This window comes from Haemaphysalis longicornis, unplaced genomic scaffold (assembly GCF_048455015.1).
Source record: "Haemaphysalis longicornis isolate Haplotype H1 unplaced genomic scaffold, Haemaphysalis longicornis Haplotype H1 scaffold_3, whole genome shotgun sequence".
NCBI classification, from domain to species: domain Eukaryota; kingdom Metazoa; phylum Arthropoda; class Arachnida; order Ixodida; family Ixodidae; genus Haemaphysalis; species Haemaphysalis longicornis.
Genome location: NW_027526335.1, coordinates 48173579 through 48199696, shown reverse-complemented (window position 1 = coordinate 48199696; position 26118 = coordinate 48173579). Strand labels below are relative to the sequence as shown.

At 45.2% G+C, this 26118-nt stretch overlaps 1 protein-coding gene across 2 annotated transcripts in view; it reads right to left on the bottom strand.

The window, feature by feature from the left end:
• The window catches only part of LOC144174421 (cytochrome P450 3A14-like), a 47806-nt gene that overhangs the window by 1444 nt on the left and 20244 nt on the right, over positions 1 to 26118 (bottom strand). Inside the window, exons 1-13 of one of the 2 annotated variants that reach the window (XM_077703129.1) lie at positions 24744 to 24993; positions 15573 to 15669; positions 14627 to 14679; positions 12435 to 12531; positions 11826 to 11951; positions 9854 to 10091; positions 6186 to 6316; positions 5142 to 5241; positions 4822 to 4894; positions 2542 to 2650; positions 1565 to 1656; positions 1097 to 1237; positions 94 to 259 (exon numbers count right to left, since the gene is read on the bottom strand). In XM_077703129.1, the coding sequence (XP_077559255.1) occupies positions 94 to 259; positions 1097 to 1237; positions 1565 to 1656; positions 2542 to 2650; positions 4822 to 4894; positions 5142 to 5241; positions 6186 to 6316; positions 9854 to 10091; positions 11826 to 11951; positions 12435 to 12531; positions 14627 to 14679; positions 15573 to 15669; positions 24744 to 24802 (1482 nt within the window). In that variant the 5' untranslated portion in view covers positions 24803 to 24993. Of the gene's footprint in view, positions 1 to 93; positions 260 to 1096; positions 1238 to 1564; positions 1657 to 2541; positions 2651 to 4821; positions 4895 to 5141; positions 5242 to 6185; positions 6317 to 9853; positions 10092 to 11825; positions 11952 to 12434; positions 12532 to 14626; positions 14680 to 15572; positions 15670 to 24743; positions 24994 to 26118 lie in introns of those variants that run through there. The other variant, XM_077703130.1, reaches the window with a different exon arrangement.

Sequence of the window (26118 nt, the reverse complement as noted above, 5' to 3'; positions counted from 1 at the left end):
ACGTACAAAATCGACTGAAATCACTTGGTAATGTAGATACTACCTGCTTTATTTTGCCACCCAAGAGTAATTTTAGGAGGCTCTTCAACCTACCTCTTTGTGTGAAGGTCCCAGTTGCAGCTTGAAGCTGTGAACCAAGCGTGCAACCGTGTAGGCAAGAGACATTTGCGCCATGCGTGATCCGAGACAGTTGCGGGGTCCCATTCCAAAAGGTTGGTATGCCATCTTGGGAACGCTCTTCTCATTCTCTGGTGAAAACCTGCGATGTTTTTATGCCACTTAAGGGCCGTGCAGCCAACAAACGCTGTAGACACCAGTCAGTGTATGTTAGGTTATTAGGTGTGTAAAAGTGCCTGATTCAATTATCAGCATGTGTTCATCCTAGCTTAGGCAAAACAGATGGCAATGCACTGCTCCATACTCTTCAATATCATTGGCGCTACACGTATTACTTATAATAGCAATTAGTAAAATAGTAATTACTGATAATAGTAAAAGTACTAGTAGCATAATTTCAAATTGAGCGCACACTAAGTGTGCGCCCACTTTGTAATGGAATCAATAAAAAGTGCACGCCGCAGATAATACTGCACCAAAACTGCTTGTGAGCTGGTCATTCTTCATTGATGATGTCTTTTACATGTGCTTCTTAACGTGTTTTGTTCGAAGTTTGACCCAAATAATATGTGGGGCACATATATCTCGAAGCCTCAGTCGACACCTGAGAGAAATTAGGCAAGGAAAGCACCACGTTTAAAGTGGATACTTGGCTTAAATGAAGCCAAAACAAGTGAGACTAGTTTAGCTCTTATATTTCTGCTCGCTATTTCATTTTTCTCGGGGTTGCATGTTGGTTTTACAGTTGACAGACAGAAAGGGGAGTATATGTAACGCCTTAAAAAGGCCAGTACTATTTTTTCAGATCATGATGCTAACAGTGAATTTTAAACGCCTCTAATTTTTAGGTTGCTCAAATTGTTTAATAGTTTATTAGTTTACTTTAATTCTTTTTTCTTGCCAACCGGTCAAGCAGCCCCCTCATTATTCTGGCTTCTGTTTGTTCCCTCGAGATAAAACGCCTTTTGTATCTTCTCACCTCTCCGGGTTGAAGATCAACGGGTCATTCCAATATCGGGCGTCCCTGTGAATCTGCAGGGTCGGCGACATGACGCACGTACCCGCCTTGTACTTCGAGCCGTTGTACTCAAAGTCCTCGACCGCTTTCCTTGTAACGAACCTTCGTGGCCCCAGATAAGATAAGGAAAACAAGAAAAGGCTTGTATCAGTCAATGGGCTTAAATAAAAGCAAAACTATTCCTCTTGAATGACTAGTTGATAGCTTTTAATATACGGAAAGTACTCAAGAAATATCTTTAGGGGATGCATCTCGAAATGGTTTAACACCAAAGCCACTATTTTACTCTTTGATCATATTTGCCAAGATACATTTTCAGCTTAAATTTCGCAATGGTTTACCTAGAAACCAGTCTTTGTGGTATTTTCGGTCTCTATGCAATATCATAAATGACGAATACATTCCCAAACGTATTGAGATCGGACTCACGTAAGTACGGGCGGGTACAGCCGAAGCGCTTCGTTGATAACCTGGTTGACGTAAGGTAGCTTCCTTGTTAGCGTTTCGTAATCCAAGTCCCCCTGCAAAGTGAAATCCCCCAACATGTCGCAACCAGACGTGTGATTTGTTTGTCCAGGAGAGCTTATGGCCCGGCTCGTGTATTATTAGGACGGGTAATTTCAGTGTTAGCTCCTCATTTGAGTAATGTTGTCAAACAGCGAATGATATGACTACGATAAGATTCCTTGACTCAAGAAGATATGCATACAAGCTGCGCAAGCAAGAATCCTAAAAACCCTGCACAGCGAAAATAACGTCAACCGAGTAAAATGGTGTCTCCCCTTCATTATACCGCTATAAAGGGTGCATGCTAAGAAGCCTAAAATTGGAAGGGGGGAGGCGTGGGCGACTTCTAGCAGTATTTTCTTATTCCTTCAATGCAGTGAATTCTTCGGTAAATTGGGACTGGCGAATACACGGAATGTTCTTGTGTACTTCACTGCTGTAAATGTGTTTGCCGAAAGTAATTTTGTGATATGTTCCTTGGAATTGATCTCGTTTTATGTTGTCCTGTGTATTTTGTAACTGTTGGTTGCTACTGCATGCATGTATGTATGTATGTATGCAAGCATGCATGCATGCATGTATGTCTGTATGTATGTATAAATAAATAATAAATAAATGAAAATAACTAATTATATAAAAGAATCAAAATAGATAAGTAAATTAATCAATAGTTAGTAAGTAAGTAATAAGTTAGTAAATATATAAATAAATAAATAAATTACTGTTAAGGAACCATGAGTCCCGATAGAAACAAGTCGTAATGCCGTCGGCAGATATCCCCCAGACGTGAGCGAGGCGCATGGAAATTCATGTTTCTTGTTTCTTTGTTATTTTACGGCACATTCTACGTATAAGATGGTTAGCAGACAATAATATGCGAAATTCGCCAGAATACTTACATCACTCGAAAAGACTTCATTAACCTCTTCCCGAACCTTCTCTTGGATGTCCTGGTGTGTTGCTAACAGATACGTGAGAAAACTAAGAGCACTAGAAGTTGTGTCGTATCTGAAAAAAATGCACACACACAGAACTGCAAAGTCAAATCCCACCCATGCACATACACCTGCACTTTCCATCAGACATTTGCTGCAGCCTGAAAAGTGATTGCGAAACTACGTTTTCATACGTGTCATAAATTTGCAAAACTACGCTTAAATGGAGGTTAGTAAAGAAGACGGGTTTCAAACAATGTTAAAAACTATAATTATTTCCGTTGACTCCATATTAGGACAAGACAATCATGCTTCACAAAACAATGAGCTTCCTAGGAAGTAGGTTTCCTCTAAAGTAGCTGCCCATCATGCCGGGTATAAATTATTAATTTTGTGTCTACTTTTCGTGTCTACTTTTTCGTAGACAAATACACCTACACTCCAGGTACAGTTTTTGTTTGGGCGCGCAACGTTGTTCCGCTGCAGAATGTAGCATAGGATATGAAATTTTCTGTACCTGAAACATATTTAGTCGAACTATTTTTTAATGTTACAGCATGCAACATTCATCACGAACAATGCTTCACGAACATTCATCACGAACATCACGAACAATGCTCAGTCGAGCCTAGCTCAGTTCTCTAAGCCGATTATTGGCCTAGTTCCCAAAGACAAGTGCAAAGGGTACATTTTGATTACCCGACACAGATCAGCACCAAGACGACTTCCAGAATTATTATTGTACCAATAAAACCAGAAGGAATACCTAAAAATACCGGATCGCCGGTTCGAATGAGAGCAACAATTCAACCTTGCATAAAACGTATTGTCATTTATCTCCACTGCGAAGATGCTGCTGTGAAGCTGTTAAAGCGTGATAAAAATGGTATTAACTAACGAATGTATATTGCACTTTGAATTAGAGTTCTACGATGCTTTATTTATTAGTATATTGACCGACACGCTGGGGTTGCTGTCCAAACAATGGAGGGACAAACCGAGTGCAAGAAACAAAACACGATTGCTTTTAATGTAATTTAGCATCTGAGTAAAACTAACTCACTAAAATTTTATCTTGGCAGACAAACATACGCTGCAGGTTTCAAGGTTTCACCGTCGCCTCTTGGAGGCTGATGATGATGGATATTGTCACGGAAAGAAGAAGAGAGCTATCGGTCCAATCTCCAGAGAAGAAGATGAAGACCCAGCTGTGCGGGCTCCCTCATGGCCGACATCGTGTATATAGTGTAAATACATCACTCGCATCTTCCATGGTTCATTTCCTGCGTCCTGCCGTCACGTAACAATATGAAGGCTTATAACATATCGCCTTATAAATGGGGGCTTCATGTTGTTTGCATGAAAACTACGATTGATTCTTATCCACAATACCGAATGAGATCAAAATTCCTCACGGGTATGCAGTCGTCGGAGCAGTTAAACGTCAACGATCATATCATTCGTTTCCTGATATTTTAGACGAAACATGTGTGACAGCCTTTTTCTTTTTTCGTGATATCTATATTTCGTTGAGAGATACTGAGTTTTGGCAACAAACTTAGCTATGCCGCAAAGCGTATCTTGTCGAGGAACGACGCAGGTTACCAACTGATGTGATGCTGAAAATGTCGCTGTACAAAGAACATCAGCACATCGCTGGCTTTGTCTGAAAAAAAATGTTCTGCTCAAGGCCCAATGGGATACCAAAAATAACTCTCGGAAGCAGCGGTTCACTCTACATGAATCTGAACCTCTGAAAATTTGCATTATTAAAAACCATCCATGTTATTATGCGTGCAGTTATTGAGGACTAAAGGCGCGAGAAAAGAAGACGCAAGTGTTGCCCCTCAGGCGTCGACACAGGGCCGGCGCAAGCGCGCAAGTGGACTGAGACGTAATATCTCTGCTAAGGCTCTTTATATGGCTTCTAGCCTTAAAATACTCGCTATTTAGATACACCAATTAATTAACCGCAGTGATACTGGCACCGACGAAAAAAAATCGAACAACCACATTGTCTTGTGCACTCGTGTTCAGGCGATAAAATAATGTCCAGCGAGAATGTGTCGAACTCATTTCCATTCAGCTGAAAATACGTGCGTACAATTGTTGACCAGCGACAATGTTACGTACGTTTGATGTTCCTTCCCGTACGTAGCAAGCGTAACATTATAAAGGTTCCTAGGGCTATTATAATAAATCATTCCGGCCCCTCAGGACTGATTGATTTGACTGCATTCTCACCCGGCGACGAAAAGGGTGCAAGCGCTGACCAGCACCTCTTCTGGAGTCATCACGCGGCCCTTGGTAGTACTATCTACAAAGGAAGGTGAATAGAAGAACCGATCAATCTAAAGAGCACAGGAAAATATGTCGATATTTCTGTACCGACGTTCACATTATCACGCTTACTTCAGCTCAAGATTTACAAAAAGCTTTTCCCTCTAGCTATACCAAAAGGCACATTTAGGGCGTCTAATGAAACAAACGTCCAACGCTTGTAACTGGGGTGATCTATACATCATACAAGAATTATTTACACATGAGGTTACTTATTCACTTACCGTTCCTGTTTATACTTTCTGGGGTATCATTGCTAGGTGGTCCGCTATCTTCTTGATACTCGGCATCTAACAGGCTCTGCAGCACGTCATTCTTTCGCAACTGTAACAGCGTGAAATTTCCCAAGCATTAAAAATGAGCACAATATCTGTCTTCTGTGCTACTGAATCCAGGATAAATAGCTCTAAAAACAAAAGTGTTTTCGGTGGAAAACAAACATCCCGGTTTGGGAACTCATTGTAAATGGAGACCCTATGTTGTTATAAATGAAAGAAAGTCTAAGTAGACGGCTGTAGGAGTGTGGGCTATTTTGTGCACAAGATTCACAATAGTGAGACATTAATTTCATCTACCTCTTCTTGTAGACATTTTCACAGCACAAGTTGCTGCCGCAACAGTATAGCTAGCCACATCATCATCAGGCTTTTTGTCAACTGCAGGACTGGAGCCTCACCTGGGCTTCTAACCGCCTCTACCCTGCAATGTTAAAATGCATCATTTCAACCCCAATTAAAGCGAAGCATGCTATGTCTCACAGATTTCTCACTGATTTTTCACTATGTCTCACTGGAGAAATTTATGACAAGCGCCAGCGGTTCACGAAGTTTGAACGGTTTGGTTTTCGAAGCCTCAGCGTGACACCCTGACTCCGGGACAGTAGGCTCTACTTGGGTCCGTTATCTCACTGCCCCACCTGATTCCGGCAGTCGCATCGACCGCTAGCGAGCTAAGAGGACAAGGCGAGCCCATAAAGTGCTCTGCACTTAATATGCACTTCCGTAGCTCGAACTACGGAATTGCGAGCCCGTAACGTTCAGTGGACTTTTACAATCATGGTGCTCCATGAACCACTCAAGCTTCATTCATGTCACGTTACAGTATGACTACCCTCAGTTTACTTTTTCAATATTTCCTTCGCACCACCAATTGGCACACAAGTATCAACTGTTTAAGAATAGTACCCCATGCAACCTGGCGCTTGATTTCATTTATGAGTGAGAAATAACGACGCAACAGCAAAACCTGTCTGGTAAGGAGGAATTTACGTTTGGGTCTTTTCTTCTCAGTTCGATGACCTTCCTTGACTCGTCCGTCATGGCGATAGCGACGTATGCGCCAAGCAGCATGTTTATCCAGTGAAGCGGCTTGACTAGTGCCCCGAATCTCGTCGTGCTCTCTGTTGAAAACGAAAGGTGCATCTAGATATTGTCTTTTATACGTGTGGACGATACAGTTGAGGCTTTACAAATGATGCACAGAATATTAAAAAAAATTGTTTCGGAAATAATATACATTTGCGGTTCTGGTTGGGACTTTAAATGGTTTTTATGATGCAGGTGCAAAATTACTGCGCACTAACAGTAGCTAAATTATAATAGTAATTACTCTCACACTTCACCTTCGAATTGGACTTAAGCATCCTTCACAAGCCAAGCGACAAAAAATTTCCGATCTGAAAGGGCGTACCACAGGGTTAATACCATTTCGCCAAAAGTGCTTACAGCTTGTATGGAGGGGGTACCCAGGAAGCTTGACTGGGAAAACACAGGATTACGAATAAATGGAGAAGACTTGAAGCATTCTAGGTTTTCAGACGACATAGTTTTGGTAAGCGAGTTTGTAGAACACCCGGAAAAAAGGCTTAAACTAAATTCAGCGCGCTTAGGTTGGGCCATGGGGCTACTAATGAATATGATTAAATCTAACCTAATGATGAATAAACATGCCGAAAGCGCGCTGTTAATTATGCGTAAGGGAACGCTAGAAAAACTAGAAAAATATAACTACCTCTGCCAGGTCGTCTGTGCTGATCACAACCCCGAGAAACAAATCCGGGCACAATAGGTATGGGCTGAGGTGCACTCGGCAAACAGTCCCAAAAAATGAAAAGTAAGCTATTTTTACCACTGAAAAGCAGAATATACAACGAATTCGTCCTTCGGGTGATGACATATGCAGCGGAAACTTGGCGCCTTACAAAACAACTTGAAAGCAAACTTACGTGGGCTTAGCGGGCCATGGTAAGAAGAATGGTAGGAATAACGTTACGGAAGAAGAAACTGGCTTCCTGGATCAAAGAACAAGCTAGATTTGATGATATCAAGTTCAAACAAAGAAAAAAAAGTGGACTTGCGCTGGTCACGTAGATAGGCGAAATGACAACCGCTTAACCAGCAGGCTTACAGAGTGGATACCGAGAGAAGGGTCTATAAGAAGGGGAATGAGAATGACTGATGGAGGCGCGAAATAAGGAATTTTGGGGGGAAAGAATGGACTCGAGCGGCGGGGGACCGGAGAAGTTGGAGGTCCATGAGATATCCCTTCGTCCCGCAGTGGACCTAGTGATTATGATGATGATGGAGACAAAATAAAAGTTAGTTTTATTCAAAAGATTTGTTGTCTTGTAGTTCCCCAGCTCTAGTCAAACAGCAAACGATGCGTTCTTCGCGCAGAAATTAAACACTTTAAGCCAGAATTTTGTTTCTCCGGCAAAATCGTGTATTTCGTAACTCCAGCGATGTTGTCTTCAGGGAATGTACGTGGGGAGACAAATTTACCGACCACGCGAGCTCGTGGCCAAAACTACTGCTGCGCACTCTGGGACCATGGCGCCTGCTGCCGACACGAACGCAGCGCTCATACGCAACCTTGCTTACTCGCAGGCACACTGTTGTTCTCGCTTCGGCACCGCGCTACGGGTGCCTGTAAAGTACTGCGGGAGGACGCCTTTGTAGCATTCCTTTCGGTGCAGTTCGGACCCTGAGGACCAGCGACAGTTGGTGGACCGGGTACGCAGGACCGCCGCCGCCGCAAGGGGCCTGGACTGAGGGCTGCTCCCACTTTCAAGCACGAACCTCTTTTACTTGTAATAAATGCTTTACCACCACCACCACCACCGCGACGACCAGTCCACATCTAGACAGCCAATTCACCTTCTTTCGTGCATGTGTTATTGATGTTTTATCCAATCGCCCCCCCCCCCCCCGCCCACCTCCCCCTGAAAGGTTTTTACAGCGCAGCTGTTAACCTCTGGTTGGTCGGAAAATTGCGTGTAGTAAACAGAAAATCCAGGTGGGACTCAGCAGTTCTTGCCCAAGACGGCAAGCGCCTGCGTCAGGCTAATCAGGCGTGCAGCATAGAGCTCAGCATTCGTCTAAAGAAAAAAGCTGCAAAGCAAGCATCGAAACCGCATGATGGATGATAAGGCTCCGGCGAACCGACTGCTGTGTAGCTTCGGCCAGCATATTGCGCGCCGTACGAACTGATGCTTCTTTGTTTACACATTAGTTATGAACTTCCGTTGTTTAATAACTCACAATTGCTGCTCCTATAAAAAGAATGCGCACTAAATGTAGGCGCCAATACAGTTCTCCAAGCTTACAATCCCTGTTTAATTTGTATTAGATTTTGTCGGTCTCAGCCAACCACAAACAGCTACCCATAATATGTCATCGCTACACAGTTCCGTGCGAACAAGTAGCTAGTGAGCCGCGTGGCTATTTGTTTTACTCATTGTGCAGATTCTCTTATAGAAATTTGCGTTAACATTGGCGTCAGTGTTAATCTAGCGAGGCGTCTTTCTAATGAACCAAACTTGCATTTTGTCTTCATGTACCCTATAAGCTACGTTCTTCTTGAGAAAAAAAATATCTTTTATACAATGTAACAACGCCCGCCCCCCCCCCCCCCCACCCCTCCCCCTAACATGTCTACCGCGCATTCTTGAGAACGCATTCAACGGTTCATTAGTGGCGTATAAAAGAAAGCAAAAAAGGCGCGCATTGTGAGAAAAGTCAAGCAAAAGAAAGCTGGCACACAGTAAGGTGTACCTAATATTTTTACTTTATATAAAGTTTGCTGTACCTAACTCAGAACGATCCGTGGGGTGGGCTGGTGGGGATATTAGCTCATTTGGAAGTAAACATTCCCCCCCTTGTATATGGTTTATGTATATATACTTTGTATCCACTCCTATTATTTAGGTCGCGGGTTCGATTCCCGGCCGCGGCGGCCGCTTCTCTGATGGAGGCGAAAAGCAAAAACGCCCGTGTGAACGAGATTTCGCCGCACGATAAAGATCCCCAGGTGGTCAAAATTAATCCGGAGCCCTCCACTACGGCGCGCCTCATCGCCTGCGTTGCGTCGGCGCGTTAAACCCTACAATCAATCAATCAATCAATCAATCAATCAATCAATCAATCAATCAATCAATCAATCAATCAATCAATCAATCAATCAATCAATCAATCAATCAATCAATCAATCAATCAATCAATCAATCCTATTATTTGTTGCTTGCAGTACCGACATGAACAACTTTACTGGTACCCGTGAATCGAGCATACTGTATAGCCGTGAGCGAAGACAAATTCGACTGGGTACTACGAAGCTACACGGTTCTGTAGCGCCGTGGAGCAGTGCAGTTACGCGTAAACGAACAATAAAGGCACCGTGGCTTCACTTCCTGCCTTCCAAAGAATCAAGGGGGCCGGCGTGTGCCATCGTGGCGCAAAGAAAATGTCCCTAACGTGGTTAGCTACAACATTGCTCCTGAACCTAATTGTGATTGCGTGCTGCATGCACTTTTCAGAGTGATCAGTCATCACGATGAAATGAGCAAAATTTAAAGCCAGATTACAAAACCATCAGCTGTTGTTACGCAACCGTGAGCTTCAATTCACACTACCTCTCATGCTGGTCGGAACGTACTTACGACAGAAAAAGTGGAATGGTCCCCGCATAATTCCCTGAAGCACCTTCTTGGCAGCCAAGGCGAGGGGGTCCTCGGGACCCAGCTGGAAAGTCCTGTCGACCCCGAGCGCCGACCGGCCCACAAAATCCATGGTGAGCCTCTGATAGATCTGGAACGTGTCCACCTCTTGGCCGGCATCGGCGTGCTCAGACACAATGCCGATGAACACATCAGTGCCACTCTTCAAATTCACCATAATCTGCCGAAATGATGGAAACGGTCGGTTATGGGGTGTTCAAAGCGCTGCAGTCATTTTTGAATGCGAGAGGTTGACCGGTACGAATTGGCAATGGTTTAAAAAGCTAATAAACCTCGGCCTCAGAAGCCTAAAATTAAATAACAAATTGCATACCTAGTCAAGGTGGTAATTTTGTCAACTCGTAAGGCGTTCACCTTGCACAGCGCAAGACGAGAAAAGGACACAACGAGTAAGATTAGTGGTATCTATTCCTTCCCCGTTGTGTTCCGTGATCTTATTACACTGGCCAGTATGGGCTTATGTAATCGGAAAACGGAGAATCACGGCAACGCCGGGGACAAAGGGGGGCCTATGTAGCCCACAGGCCACAGGAAACACTGCAAGTTAGGGGGACACCACCCTTGAAGACGGCGAAGTGGGCAGACAATGGTTCAACTCTACAGAGATGTTTGGTAAGGCCTGAAGCTTTTGAGAAAAATGGAAGCATCTCCACTCCGTGGATGATGGCGAGGGTGCGGAGTACGGGGACTCGAAATGACATCCAACTTGCGCCCGAGAGACATCGATTTGAGCCGTGAGTTGCACCTTGATTATTCCCTAAATGAAACTGCCACTCACGCCCCAAATCGAATTTCGCTTGCTTGATGGTGGTGTCCGCACGGATGGACGCGGACGGACACTGGGAGGAGCTTAAGCTACTCCGCACCGCTACTGGCGAGGGAGTAAGCCGTTTGACTCTCGGGTACTAACTCACGGTCGCAGCCCAATGGGTAAGACGACTGACACTAACTCTGTCTGGTCTACCAGACACAGGCACGAATCCTGCCGTTGCTTTTGTGATTTTTTGTGATTTTAAATGCTATGCGCACGGACGCGGACGGATATTATGCGGTCCTAAGGTACTCCGCACCTAAAAGCTAAGCTAGTCTGGGTTGACATTCTCAATGCAAAGCTGAAATAAGTACGTGTCTGCCTGCCGCATTCAAAACTTGGCCTTGATTGTCAAAATTGGTGCGATGTTTTTTTTTCTCCTTATGACACCATCATGAGGTGCAGTGCACCATGAGTGTAGAACAGGTTTCGAATCCGGAATCCGACTTTATATCCGCTCGAAAACTACCGTGCCATAATATAGCGCAGCATTCCCGTCACGTCCATCGGCCATTAAGGTGGGATCGCTATTTCGACTGTGTTACATACGTGGGGCCGACTTGGGAACGGGAAAGCGCTGCAGACGCTCTTTTTTTATAAAGCTACTGAAGGGTTTCATTAGGTTTCTTTATGGTTATGACTGGAACCCTGGCGAATCTTTTGTCGTGCCACATAACTTTATCACGCATAAATATAATTGTTTGGTTCCCAACATTCCTTCTTGGAAATGCGTCAGACACTTGACGCACGCTTGAGTTTTCGAGTAATTTGCTCTGCACATTAGCCGCTGGAGCGGCCGTGATGGGCCATTCAGGTGTTCGTTAAAACTACATATTGCATCTTGTAGTCTGTTCACACCGGTACCTGAAAAGATGCAACTCATGCATGAGAAACGAGAGCCCGTTCAAACATTGAAAAGTGCAGTATATCCGTTTTAGCAAGAATTGACACTTCCCTCACCAACCTGACTTCAATCGTGAACATGACCCCACAGACAAGTCTTTCACAGTTCATTTTATGATCAAGACATTGGAGGCCAATGCCAATAAGTTTTCAAATAACTTATTGCTGTGTGTACTTTACCTGCTTCAACTTGGCTGGCGTGAACCCTGGAGCAACGGCTTTTCGTATGTTCCGCCATTTCGCACCTTCAGCGTAAACAATAGCGTGCCTAAGAAGTGGATGATTCTGCTCCATCGAAAGTGTGACCTGAAAGGTTCGTAACTGCCTCTAATATTTGCCGCCACTACATTCAAAAGCGGTGCTACCAAGATATACAATCATCAAATAATTATTACTGCCATTAAAGAAAGATACTTAGTGGTACACCTAGGCGTTCCAACTTGATGCTGCGAAATTAAATTAGCAAAAATGTTGAAATACAACTTAGTTTATACAGCAATGACATCATCCAGTATATTCTTTTGCTAAGAATAACCATACTTTTAAAATTCAAAACTAACAAAATCCTACTACAGTTATGTGGGCTACTCCGTTTTATAGTATGATTTTAGCTGCTTTTGAAAGCGCATTGTGCAAGGGCTTTTTTAAGAAAAGAAATTTTCTTTCTGACTGCCTCGCCCTGTTTTATTTATTACTTCTTTTTATCTGCAGACATTTTATGAATCTTGACTATTCAAATGCTTTCGCGATTTTACTAGGAGCATGTATGCACGTGCCCCTAAGACGTACCCCACGGTCTGTAAAGATTTTCGCGTTGCGGACAAACACATACTCCAAGAAATCCAGGTCCTTTGTGACAATAAATGGCACGTCCCCATCGTAGAAGCTGCAAACATGAACAAGTGATAAGTGCTCCAGTTTTCATATTCGCAACATGCTCAAAAGTTTTTCTCCGGGATATTTCAGTATTTGGTGTATATGAATCGTAAAATTGGGGTTTAAGGGAAAGATCAAGGGTCATGGCCTAAAACGCGGAATGTTCTGAGGTTGTTTTTGTATTTCGGTATATAAAGCACGAAGGAACTCAAACAAGCTAAAAAATAAGCGAACACGCCAACGGAGTAGGTAGCTCAAGGGTGGCTGCAGAGTCGTCTGGTCTAACTGTCTACTCTGCTCTCGCGTTCGAGTTTTTTCGGCTGGTTTTAATATCTTGTAATCTTCTACGAACAAAGCCTAATTTTAACACGTCTATGTTTGAGACATAACCTGGCTGTTTATATTAGTGTTTTCTGAATTGTAGTCATAGCGCATGAACAGCGTCGATGCCTCTGTCACTTGGGAACGTTGATATTTCGTGTCGGTAGCGCCGGTGAAATGAGATAAAACTAGGGCGTACTTGTAGGCACACACGCGATCTCTGAAGTTCTCGTTCATTGCACCACTGTACAGATGATTAGTCAATCATTTCTACATTTATAGTCATCCGCGTGAGTGGGGTCACAGTGAGGCGTCTTTCATCAAACTGTCCGCAACAAACGGTAGTGTGACAAGCGCGATCTGAAAAGAATGTTTTTATTTCATAGCCATCATTTTCATATTAACAGAAAATTGTATGATTTTCACCGGTAACCATGCAACTTAACCACTCACAAGATTTATTGTTATACGCAATTTCACAGAATTTTCATAAACTTTTAAAAGTGAAAAACTGTCCTTTAAATAAATAGCGAGGCTTCTCCATGCCATACAATGTTTGGGCTATAGGAAGTATGCAGATGAGGACGTTGATGGCCCCAGGCGTATGAGTCTAGCCATGAATAGACTACAATATGACGCCATACGGTTTTATTCATTCTGTTAATATTCCCTTATATGCCTGCGCAGTAGCTCATTTCCTGTGACGTCTCAATGCCCCTCCGCCTGACGTTATCGATTTGGGCACTCGCAGGCTAGTGATGCTCGCAAGAGCGGAAGCTTGGGCGAGTTGGTGAAACATCACCATGGTGGGAAGCGCAAACTAACACGGGGCAAGAGAAGACAACAAAACGCATCGCATTCGGGTCGCCTACGTTTCTGTCTTCCCTTGCCCCGTTTTAGTTTGCGCTTCCTACCACTGCGTAGTGACACCCCATCCACGCATACGCTTAAACAACAGCCCGCGTTGCGGTGCCTCAATACTTATGCTAGGCACCCCTTACTAGAGTAAACTCTCGATAAACGGAACTTCAGAGGACCGAAAAAATCAGTTCCATTTAACAGAAGTTCCTTTTACTGAGAGAGATTTGCAAAACTGCAAATTTCTGTACCATTTTAGTTGTGGCTTAAGTGCAAATTTATGTACTCTTTTTACCATTTCTTGGAACCCTATAAGCGCAAGAAAACTACAAGAGGGTAAGTCATAGCATTCAAAAGGTTTAATTGCCAACAATTAGCCCCTCTGCACTAAAAATGCATGAATTTTTTTTTGTTCGGGTCCTTGCAACTGCACTTTCCAGATCTTAAGAAGACGGCAACGAGGTAATGAATAACGAATAGCACCACGATGGTACGAACGAGGCGGAAGGAACTAAACCCTGTTATTTCGGCCACTTGAATCGATACCGAACGACTAAAACGAACTGCAATGTGGCATTCGTCGCGCTAACCCGGCTCACTACTAACGACACGAGGCTTTCGAGGTCAACGAGGCTAAAAACAAAAGCAAAACGGCGCAGCCGGACCCGGAAAAAGCTGATGCGTCTGGCAATGGGTCCCACAAGAAGTTTCATCTTTGGCTGCGTTTATACACGGTGACACGGAAATGTTAGTTCCGATTACCGAGCGTGTTTTGCGAAGTGTTGCGCGAAGGTGTTTTTTCTTTATTCCATTATCATAAGACATAAACCACCAACTCCCGGCCGCTGTGGCCGGAAAGCAAAAGCGCAACTTCTCGCAAAGCAAGAAACTGCAGCGGCCACTATCCCACTGAAGCCGATGCTTACCCGAAAGTGTCGCCGTACGTTTCCAACCACATGTCAAGAACTTTGTGGTGATCCTGCGGGTAAAGATTGTAGTTCAAATTGCAACCTGACAGCACATGCCTGAATTGGTTAATGTTAGCCCTGTTTACTGTAACTGAAGTAAGCAGGGCTGATCTCACTAGTTCAAAAAGTCCCCCGTGCTCTCTATCTCGGCGCATTTGAAATATTATTGTTGTGCCCCTGCTAGAACATCTAGCATAATTCGTACTACAAAATTTAATAAAGGTTTCGGGGTGTGACACATAACTTTTTTAGATAAGCGACATTTAGTGCGATCTTGCTATCTTAGGGTTCATTCACGGGTGGCCTCATTAGGTAGCCCGCCGGAGGTAACCGTTTATTGCCTAATACACGGATGTCTAAAGCCATAGTTTTTATAAGAAGCCCCCGAAAAAAATATATTACCAGCCGGCTGTTGGTGGTAGACTCCCGAGCCACCACAGTGATATTACGCTTGCTTGCAAGGAGATTTGATGCTATCCCAATTTCTCGCGTTTATTTTTTCGGTCATTCTAGCTATGAATAACATAGACACATCGTTTGTTCGCGCGCGGGTTGCGGTAACCACTCGCAATCCTCTCAACTATTCCTCGCACGTTGGAGGTCATAAGGGGGGGGGGGGGGGATAAAGAGAAACGGCGCAGTTGAACAAGCCTTTTTACTGAAAATTTTCATGCAAAGCGATTGAAACATCTCGAAACAGGGCCTACACACTCGACTCTTCTAACCCCCTTAAAAGCGATTACAACTCACTGGCTAATTGGTAAATGAAATGGTAACACAGCGGGTCTTGTCTCTTCAACCAAGTGCAACAGAAATCAGCCTTCCATGTGTAATCTTGGTATGCACATCAACACGGCATATATTGGATGTAATATGTTTCTAATCCCTCCAGGTACCACCTTACCGTTTCGTGGTATTCCCGGATATTGCCCCAAAGCAAACTTGGCTCCGGGCCGGGTACTCCCAGGCGTTTGAAGTAAGAAAAGTGCCTTTGCCGCCATCTGAAAGCAAGGGAGAACTAACAGTGAGCGTTAACGAAACCACGGATACTTATCCTAACCCCTAGGCAACCGTTCGCTGCTTGATTGAAATTTTGTAGAAGTTGAACTGCCCTAGACTCTGTGCTGCCGCACGCCTCGTTATGTTCTCTGCCAGCCGTACACCATTAAAACGTCACAAATGATAATCCCAAGGTGATTCGGCCTTCAATAACAGCTGCTTAATGACACCTCAAAGAGAATACTTTGTGCAGCGCATTCTAAGGTTGCTACTTTAAAACGAGGAAATAGAAATCAACACGGTTGTGTTCCTGATTGAGAGAGGGGCGGCGGAGCTTCCATGCCATACAAACACGCGGGCAAAGTTATTACAAAGATGCCATCCCGTATGATAAAAGACGAAGTACTTTTACTTAGGCGCTATAATTTCCCCGCGGAACACCACGAGACCCAATCTTCGCTTTATAACTATAGGTTTAACAAATACACTGTTTTTGTGTAATACGCGTTGTCTTGTTAGCAGTGCTTGCTCATTAGAGCCCGTCATTTTCAGGACAGTACAATTTGCATCCGTTTTATGCATTCATGACGTGAGACGATGAACCGCGGAACGATGCCGACACTTTCTCGAACCAACAAGTTCATACACCTTCCCCGTGCGCCTACTTTCCTCATTTGTACGTGACAAGAATAAGAACGACTTCGGTGAAGTGCCAAAGAAAAAAGGTGCGAAGTCAAGCACGCGGCGGGAGTCTCGCAAAGTAAGAGGCTGAGCACATCGTCAAAAACTGAGACAACGCGTGCGAGTGCTGGAAACACGAGAGCAGCTACGGTCATCAGTGTCGGTGGCAAATCAGATACCATTTTAGCGACGGAGCCAATATCTTGTTGCATGCGAACGCACCGTACACCTCACACACTATACATAAGTGGATAGCCCCAGCACGATCATTATTGTGGCGATGCCCCCCACTTAAGGAAAGTAGTTAAACCCGCACAATGTCCATGTACAAACACACACCCACATTGTCACCTCTCTGATTGCTCTGCATGTGGGGCTCTGGTCACCCAGAACCATTTCCTTTGAGTGTACAGCTACCTCATACCCCTTCTCCCCTTCCCCACCCTGTGGGAACAGGTCCTGGGGAGCCCCGACATATCCGATGAGGTAATGGTGACGTCGCGGGCACTGGACGTCGCGGCGGCCCTATGGGCCTCCCCCACCCTCCCCCTCATTTACCGCAGAGTCACCAATTAAGTTTCCCTCGATCTTTCTTTCTCTCTCTATCTTTCTCTCTCCCCGCAGGCATTTCAAACAAGTCCGCCTTCACCGTGTTAAGTATCAGCGCTAGCTGAGTTCGGAATTTAGCGTTACTTCTTTGAGGACGTTCACTGTAGTCCCACACGAGGACGTGCAATTCCTCCGATGCCCTTACTTGTGTTACGCATTATCTCCAATGCTGCAGATGCAATGTCACTCTGAAACAAAATATTTTAGCGTGTATGCGCTTTAGGAGACAAACATTAGAAGGGCCCAATGATTTATTGCAGTGGCACATTTGTGGTCCTTATTAAGAAAACGGAACTTCATGTATTCAGAACAATCTTATTTTGCTCTAAGAGATTTCATTTTGAACGTTGCCCACACGTTGAGACCGTAAGTATTTTCGCTGAAGAAATATGCTGCAGAGAACTAAGTTTGACCGAGTTGTGCAAAATGACGTTCTGGGCTGAAGGAGACGATGTCGCGCAGTCTCGGGCTTTACCCCAAAGCAAAGGACTCTGTGCTTGTGCAGTTCCCCAGCAATGGCGGGCAAGCGAGCTGAATAATTCCGCAGAAAGAGTTTCACGAAGAATTGCGCAAGCTCATCCTGAAAGGTGACGCTCATTACTCAGCTTTTAAACCGAAGTAAACAAAAGAGAGACAGGCTCTATGCGTCACGACGGGAGGCAATACCGAGAGCCGGTCCCTGACCGCTTTCACCTGATGCGTTCATCTCAGCGAGGTGAACAGGTGGGTGCCCCTGTAACAATCGTAAACAAGCGTTGCTGAACTAGAACTCTAAAAAGCGGCGCCATACAGGCAGGCCCAGGCCTGGCATTCCTGAAGGTTTCGCGCAACGGAGTTGACCGCCATTTCTGTTGTTCTCAGTCCTAGAAAGCAACCCCATCTGCTGGTTTGGTGGGCTTTGCAAGCTTGCGCACTCGGCCTAACTGTGGTTTTCTAACACTGCCTGCAGCATGGTGATTGCGTAAGGCGATACGACGTGTTTTGATCAAAACGGAGCATTGACCGCTGTATGCTACTTTTCCTCTAAGGTTTTTCCTGTTTGTAGGGCTTGCGCAGCAAAAAGCAGTGCCAACTCGGCCATGCGCGCACCCTTATTAACATGCACTTGGCGTCACGGGTCCATTTCAGCCTTTGAGTGTAGGGTTTAACACGCCGACGCAACGCAGGCGATGAGGCGCGCCGTAGTGGAGGGCTCCGGATTGATTTTGACCACCTGGGGATCTTTAAAGTGCGCCGAAATATCGTACACACGGACGTTTTTGCTTTTCGCCTCCATCAGAAAAGCGGCCGCCACGGCTGGGAATCGAACCCACGACCTCGTCCATTTCAGCCTTCACAGGAATGCTCTTGTCACTAGCGGAACGCTGACGTCTCGCCGTAAAATTTCCGTGCAGCCTTCGCTTCAGATATTTGTGTTTTCGCGCTCTGTAGTAATGTTTTAGGGCGACAGCTGTATGACAAGCGGTCAAGGTTTTCGCAAGTACGACTTCTAGCACTGAGCCTGCATCCTGGCACAGTTGAAGCATGCCAGGTTGCCGGCCCTTTTAGCAGTGCTCTGTTCAGCATATGTAACTACCTCGGGCAGGTTGTCTGTGCTGATGCCAACCACGATAACGAAACCCGGTGCAGAATAGGTGTGGGCTCGCGTGCACACGGCAAGCACTCCCAATTAGTTAAAAGGAACATACCTCTATCACGCAAAAGAAGAATATGCACCCAATGTGTCTTCATGGTGATTACATGTACAGCAGAAACATAGCGCATTACTAAATAACTTCAAAGCAAGCTTAGGTTCGCTCAACAAGCCATGATGCGAATAATTATACGAGTAACTTTAAGGGAGAGGAAGCGCGCTTGCTGGATCAGAGAATAAACTCGAGTGGAGGATATCATAGCTCAAATAAATAAAAAAATCGACTTGGGCTGGCCACTTAGACGAAATGACAACGGGCAGACCACCAGGCTAATAGAATAGATACCGAGAGACAGGTCTAGAAGAAGGGGAAGGCCGTCAACTACATGGAGGGAAGAAATAAGGAAATTCGGAGGCAGAGACGGAACCCATGAAGCGCAGGACCGGAGTCGTTGCAAGTCTATCAGAGAGGTTGTCGCTTAAGACCACGCAATAATCAACACAACGGGTCACCCCCACCACCCAACGTATTCTACAACGCAATAGGGAGTAACGGTAAGACGTTCAAATATGGCGTCCAAGACCGGTTCGATTGCAGTCACCATGCTTGAATAATTTAAATACGTCGCTGCCATTCCCAAAATAAATTTTTGAGCTTAAAAGGAAATATTTCTCGTTGTTCCCCTGAGCATTCTTTGTTATGCCACGTTATCGTTCGTGGATCACAATCAGGATTGAATTCATAGAAATAACGCTGGTATCTGTACAGATAGAAGAGACATACAACAATTTTTGATCACAGCTGTCTTTCACACGTATCTATGTGGCTATATTTTGAGCAGTGCGATGCTGCTAATAGTAGAGCTTCTGTAGTTCCTACAAAAGGCTCGTATATACTTGAACCCGTATGACTCCAAAACAAATGAAACGGTGACCTCACGAGAGCTTCTGTTAAATCACTAAACTACCGTATTTACACAATTGTATGTCAACCCATTTCTTTGAAGTTGGAAATCTGAAGTTGGGGCGTTCACCTACAATCTAAACTCAAACTTGTACCGCCGCAGCTGGCAAGCCAAACGAGAAATCCGGGACTCGACGGCGTAGTAGCAACTGTGCGCTTGTTTTTCGACTTCACCTATTGCGTATAGCAGCTACTCCGAACGCTCGTTCGAAGTAATTTTTTGCTGTTCTTTGTGGGCTCACACTGGACGACGACCTGTCATGGGACGGCAGCAGCTGTTGCGGCAGCAGCATCGCGAGGGAAAACACCAGACAGGACGAGCTGTAGGTGAAGCAGCCAATATATTTTGGTGGTGGAATGCGCTCCTGTGTTCTGTCTTTATTTTTTTTTTCGACACGTCATGCGAGGGAGTCGACCTACAATCGTGTAAATACGGCATTCTTCCTGCGCGTACCTCACCCAACATTGCCGGCTCATTACAAGTGCTGTTGTGTTTTTTCAGGCTCTTCTTGAAAACAGGCGCGGAAAAGACGTTGACCGAGGAAAGAAATACACAGGACAACGCGCTACTAGCAACTGGCAACATTTATTAAGAAACAGAAAGATAAAGTGGACATGACTCCAACAACCCAACGCTCATACAGAGATTATCAATAAAAAATAACACGAGACATATAAACATACAACCTATCAGGTATAGTGTGCTATCACCGCACGTGTCGTCCAGGAAACGCCAGCTCTGCGTCTTGTATAGACTGACCGAACGATGACTAACGCGCATCGACCCTTCCCGGCTGATTTTCCAAGCTTCCATAGTCTCCCTTTGCGTCCTGTCCCTGTGCTGAAACCACAACCGGCTTATCGATAGCGACCAGCTCATCACAGCCGACCACAATGGGGGCCAGCGTGCCAACAAACCGCCGTGTAGGGACGGCGTGCTTTGCCAGGTGGGGTTAAGTTTAATCCCCAAACACACCAGCTTTGCTTCGCTCGCAGTGAAGCCTGCGACTGCTCGCATATAAAGTGGCGGTTTCACCAATCGATTGCGATTGCACCGGTCATTACCTATAACACCGGCGAGAACAGAGAATCATCGGCCAAATCTAGACCCGTTCCTTAGCTGTGCAAACGTCAGCTTGCAAACGACGCTGCTATCAGATTTGCCTGTTCGACTTGTATTCTTTATTTTAGAGCATTTTCGTTCACGTAAACAGGCGGGAACTTGGACGACCTTCGCTTTACATCGAAGAGCTTTATATTACGTGAAGCTGATCGATAGATGTGCGAAAGTTCACTGGAAAGGCTCAAATCAGCTCCGACAGGGCCATTCTGTGGCTGGAAGCGCCGTCATTCTTGCGGAAAAACTGTTTTTCCAGCGAACAGAGCACTAATCGACGCAACCTTTTCAGCGGCTGCTGCATTTTCACCATAACTGCAGCGCCACGCGTGTAGTAGCTTCGTCAGGGTGGCTTGAAAGCCGAAACAGGTGGCAAAGTTCGGTATGGCAGCCGTCCGCGGTCAATGTTTGCGGTAAGACTACCAGTTACCTTCGGGATACCTCTTTGTGTCGCGTTCCACGTGCCGAAGCGATGGGAACTTAGTGAAAACAAATTGGCTTTCACGTGCGCCTGCCGCGATTGCTCAGCTGTACGCAACAAATACCAGCGCGTACGGTATATTCACTGACAGTACGATGCGAAATGTTGCAGGATCTTTCAGCATATTCTTTCGCGAAATCATGTCTTTCGCTATGTTTGTCGCTGAACCTAGCTCCTGCCTAAGTTACCTAAAACCTACAACCTCGGCATCAGACTTACGGCAGCCACTTTATCTAGAATCACTGTTCATGCTGCTGCTACACTCCATCCATGGAAGCTGAAGGCCAACCAAGACGGTGTGGGAAATTTTCGATGCGCGCTCGTTTTTCTTTTGTTGTGCTCGTTCAATGCGCCGTAAGACGATGAGAATTGACCGCTTGACGAGTGTTTCTCCTTGTTATTCTTTTCATTTTGATGCACTACCTGAAACAGTACGCGCAAACTGCTTCTTTCTGTTCATTTTTTTTCTGATGCCTGCTATAAAACAAAACGTGATTATTATTATTATTTTTTTTTTTTGGGGGGGGGGGGGGGTGAGTATTGTTTTAGATGTACGCGCGCTACCAAACTTGTGGAGCACCATGGAACGCGTTAGCAGCTGTGGGCACTTTCTGCGCACAATATTTGGGTGGGTGCACGGTCGGAGGATTCCGGCCGTGCGCGTTCTTTCTGCAGCCAAGCCAAGTGAAATATTTCGCGTTAAAAAAACTTATTTGAGCACACCGTCGAGCCCACGGAACATGTGCACTTCCCCAGTGGAAATCGGCAAAGACTGAGCACAACGGACCGAGAAAAAAACAAAAGAACAACGATGGCAGGCCGAGAAATCGCGTATACTGCGGATAAATGGTGCTTAAATGCAGTGAAAGTCGGGGCAATGGCGTCATCATCATCATCATCACCAGCCTATTTTCACCCACTGCTGGGCACAGGACTCTCCGATAAATCTCAATTTATCGCTGTCCCGTGCTAACTGCGACCAATTTATCCCCGCAAACTTGTTGATCTCCTCTGCCCATCTAACTTTCTGCTGCCCCCTGCCACGCTTGCCTTCTCTAGGGGTCTACTCTGTTACCCTTAATGACTAACGGTTATCTTCCCTTCGCATTACACGCCCAGCCCACGTCCATTTCTTCTTCTTAATAATATATCTTTAACGCGCGTTTGTTCCCTGACCAACTCCGCTCTCTTCTTGTCCCTTAATGTTACACCTGTCGTCTTACGTTCCATTGTTGGCTGAGTCGTCCTCAATTTAAGTTGAACCCTCTTAGTGGGCCTACAAGTTTCTGCCCCATTGGTGAGTACCGGTAAGATGCAGCTGTCATACACTCCCCCCCACCCTATCTCTTCAAAAAGTTGCCTTCTTTGGCTGCCGTTGCCAAAGACGGTGCCCTGCAGCCCTTTTCGCCCTTCGTGTTTATCGCACAAGCCTCGAAAAACAGATAGGTAGGTCTGCACGCCGAAATTCGTGCAAATGCGCTTTTTTGTTTGTTTATTTGGCAAACAGATAGGCAGGTCTTAGAGGCTTTTGTGATAAACAGGGAGGTCGAAAACTTCGTCCGTGCACAGTCTTTGGCCCTTTCAGGCAAAGAAGGCAACTTTTTGGAGAGATGGGAGCGTCTCATGTGCATGCGTGATAGCTGACTGGTGTGTACGCATGTGAGTAAAGAGCGTCTCCTGTAATGTGGACAGTAACTGTGCTTGAGCTTCTGTCATGATATATATATATATAGCTTGCACAAGACGTCACACCGCCCTTTCTAGTGCACTGATCTTCGCTTCTCCGGCGCTACTAGAGATAAGGGGAGCAGATAAGTTGACAGCTCTTCACCGTGCATGCAGAGCACTAGCAGTGCAAGCTATGTATAGCGAGCTATATATATATAGCTCGCTATATAGCTATATATATATATATATATATATATATATATATATATATATATATATATATATATATATATATATATATATGTATATATATATCTGAGGAAAGCAAGTTCTCTTTGCTGATACGTAGGCCACAATCGTGCTTTTACCTTGTTCGAAGTTTTTCTTCTCTTATATATATATATATATATATATATATATATATATATATATATATATATATATATATATATATATAAAGAGAGAGAGAGGAGAGATAGAAATAACAGTAGGTAGTCAAAAAGGTAAAGGAGAGAGAAGGGGAGAATGTGGTAAGTCCTATATTGCCGTTGAAACATATACAAATATTTTGGAAGGGATATTTTTCTCCGCTTTCTTCCCAAAAAATTGTATCTGTTTCAAGGATAATAAATAACCTACCACATTCTCCCCTTTGCTTTCCTTGGATATATATATATATTGTCATGGCCCTCTTGACATTTCACATGGCGCAATGCACTGGATCACCTGGTGGTCAATCCATCGTACATTTCATCTATGGGTACGTGCCGCATCAGTGGGTCGCGCAAGGCAAGCCGAAGCGAAGACGAAGAGGTCGCGCAGAGACAGACTGGCTCGAGCTACGCTGGTATCCTCGGCTTCGGACTATACGCCTCATTCTTTGAGAATAGATCACTTTTAAGCACAGCGTGTAAATAGTCCGCATCTGCCTCGTAACAATATGAACTATAACCTACCACATTCCCCCCTTTGCTTTCCGAGGTTTTCTTGAATGCCAACCCTTATTCTGTCTTAATTCACCGAGCCCCTCATTTCCCATTTCTGATTCGCTACATGCATAGCGAGGGCCTCTGTTCTGGCTGTCTTGGTGCCAAAGGCAGCTTAAAAGGGTTCAATGCTGGTCGACCACTTTCGACATGTCGTAGACACTCCAGTCACAGGCCGGGGGTTAAAAAGAAGGTCTCCTTCACCCCGAGTAGTCCGAGTGGCTCTGGCTACCACCCTCAAGTACAGGAAACAAAAAATACCTTAACATAAATACACGAGAAAGGGGGGGGGGGGGACAGCTCCGCCGGTAGCGTAGTGGTCATCGCACCAGACCGGTATTCTGGAGGTTGTCGGTTCGGATCCCACCCGGTGGGCATTTTTTCGCCACTTTCTTTCGGACTCAAAAAATTCATCTGTTTCTATGACCTATCACCATCTTTAGCATATTGTCAAGTGTTCCTTAACATCTGCGCCAAGAGGCGATGGTGGCGACGACGAAATGGCTTAATACGGAAACGTTTTGCCCAGGGAAGGGGCGGTTCAAGTTAGACAAAGAAAAAGCATTGCACGCGGTCACGGTTTGCCATCATTGAGAGGTCTCGATCTCGCTTTTGGAACCCTCTGCTCGAGCTCTTCCGAAAACGCTCCGGTTGCCCTACTCATCTAATCGCCCTCAAGGACCACGGAACTCAACAACCGCGTGTTTGTAACAAGAGAGAATATACAGAACTGAGTACATGGCAATTTGGATAGCAATGCCCGTTATTCACCCTCCAAAAATAAACGGACTGAATATTTGCTCCAAAAAGTAAATGTATGAATAAACAGTAGATCGGGTAAAACACATCTATAAAGGTGCACTGACATCGATTCAATCTGGCCTCGAATTTGAATCGAGCCACTTCAAATGACCCGAATGGGCGTTTAGTACCTCACCTGATGAACGCTGCCACGACGACGACAGCAAGGGTGAGCACACCCACAAGCACAATCATGGCTGGAGAAGCAACGCCAACTATCCAAGGCACACAACGCTACTACAGTAGTAAATAGGAGGCCCGAGGAGCGAGCGATTGTGTGTACACGTTCCGCTCAAGGCCGCTCAAATACGTTCCGCCGTGACAGCGGCGCAGCGGCGCTGGCTGTGCCAGAGCCGCGTAACGCCCTCGCCTGTGAACCCGCTCCCGAGTGACCTAGCATCCTTCTCTCCGTTCCGCGGCGTACGCGCCGGCATGCCCTCAAGGTCGGCAATGTTTTCACGGCACCGTTTTGCCGTTCCGCATAACAGCGGGCGCGTTTCTATAAAGACGATAGTCTATCTCGGGCTGCTTAAAAGCGATATTGGCGGTCTCTCTCTCTCTCTCTCTCTCTCTCTCTCTCTCTCTCTCTCTCTCTCTCTCTCTCTCTCTCTCTCTCTCTCTCTCTCTCTCTCTCTCTCTGATTGATTGATTGATTGATTGATTGATTGATTGATTGATTGATTGTGACGTTGCGAGATTGATTGAGGTTGTGATAGTGATTTATTTTGAGATTGTGAGATTGATTGATTGATGAGAACCAACGCACACAGGCTATGAGGCGCGCCGTAACGAGGGTTCCGGATTAATTTTGACCACCTGGGAATCTTGAGCGTTTGGGGAAATTACCTAACACACGAGCGTTTTTGCTTTTTGATTCCATCAGAAAAGGGGCCGCCGCGGGCGCGAATCAAAATCGGTCTATCTGTCTGCCTGTGTTTGTCTGTTCCCTCCGTACAGCCGTCTGACCAAAAGTTAAAAAAAAATTCTTGAAGAAGTATGCAGGGTATCCCGCTTTCATGCATGTAGATTTTTAATAAGGACAATGGCGTTAATCAAAGCAAACCTAGTGCGTAATGCTTCCAGTACCGTAAAGTATCGCCCCGTGAATTTTTGTTAATGTGATCTAAGCATTTAATTGTAAATGCTTATCTAACTCGAGGAGTACTCGAGGCGGGAATGTGTCAATGATGCAGTTACCCACGAGGGGCATCCAACTGCGGGATTTTCAGCGACGAACTAATTGCGCACTCATTTATTTATACTGATAAAAAACCAGCGATATATGAAAAATACCACGCGATGGCGCTCCCGCCCGCATCGTAAAGCAATGACCTCAAACAAGCTCCCTCTTGCTCTCGAACATCCTGAATGAAAAAAAGAAAAGAAAAAAAAAGCAGCTGAAACCGGTGAGTTTGTGCCTTATCTGCCACAAGCGCTCCGCAAAACTTGCTGCATTTGCTCCTTGCTGGCATGTCATTATCAAGGCGATGCCCCGTCTATTCGGACGTTTC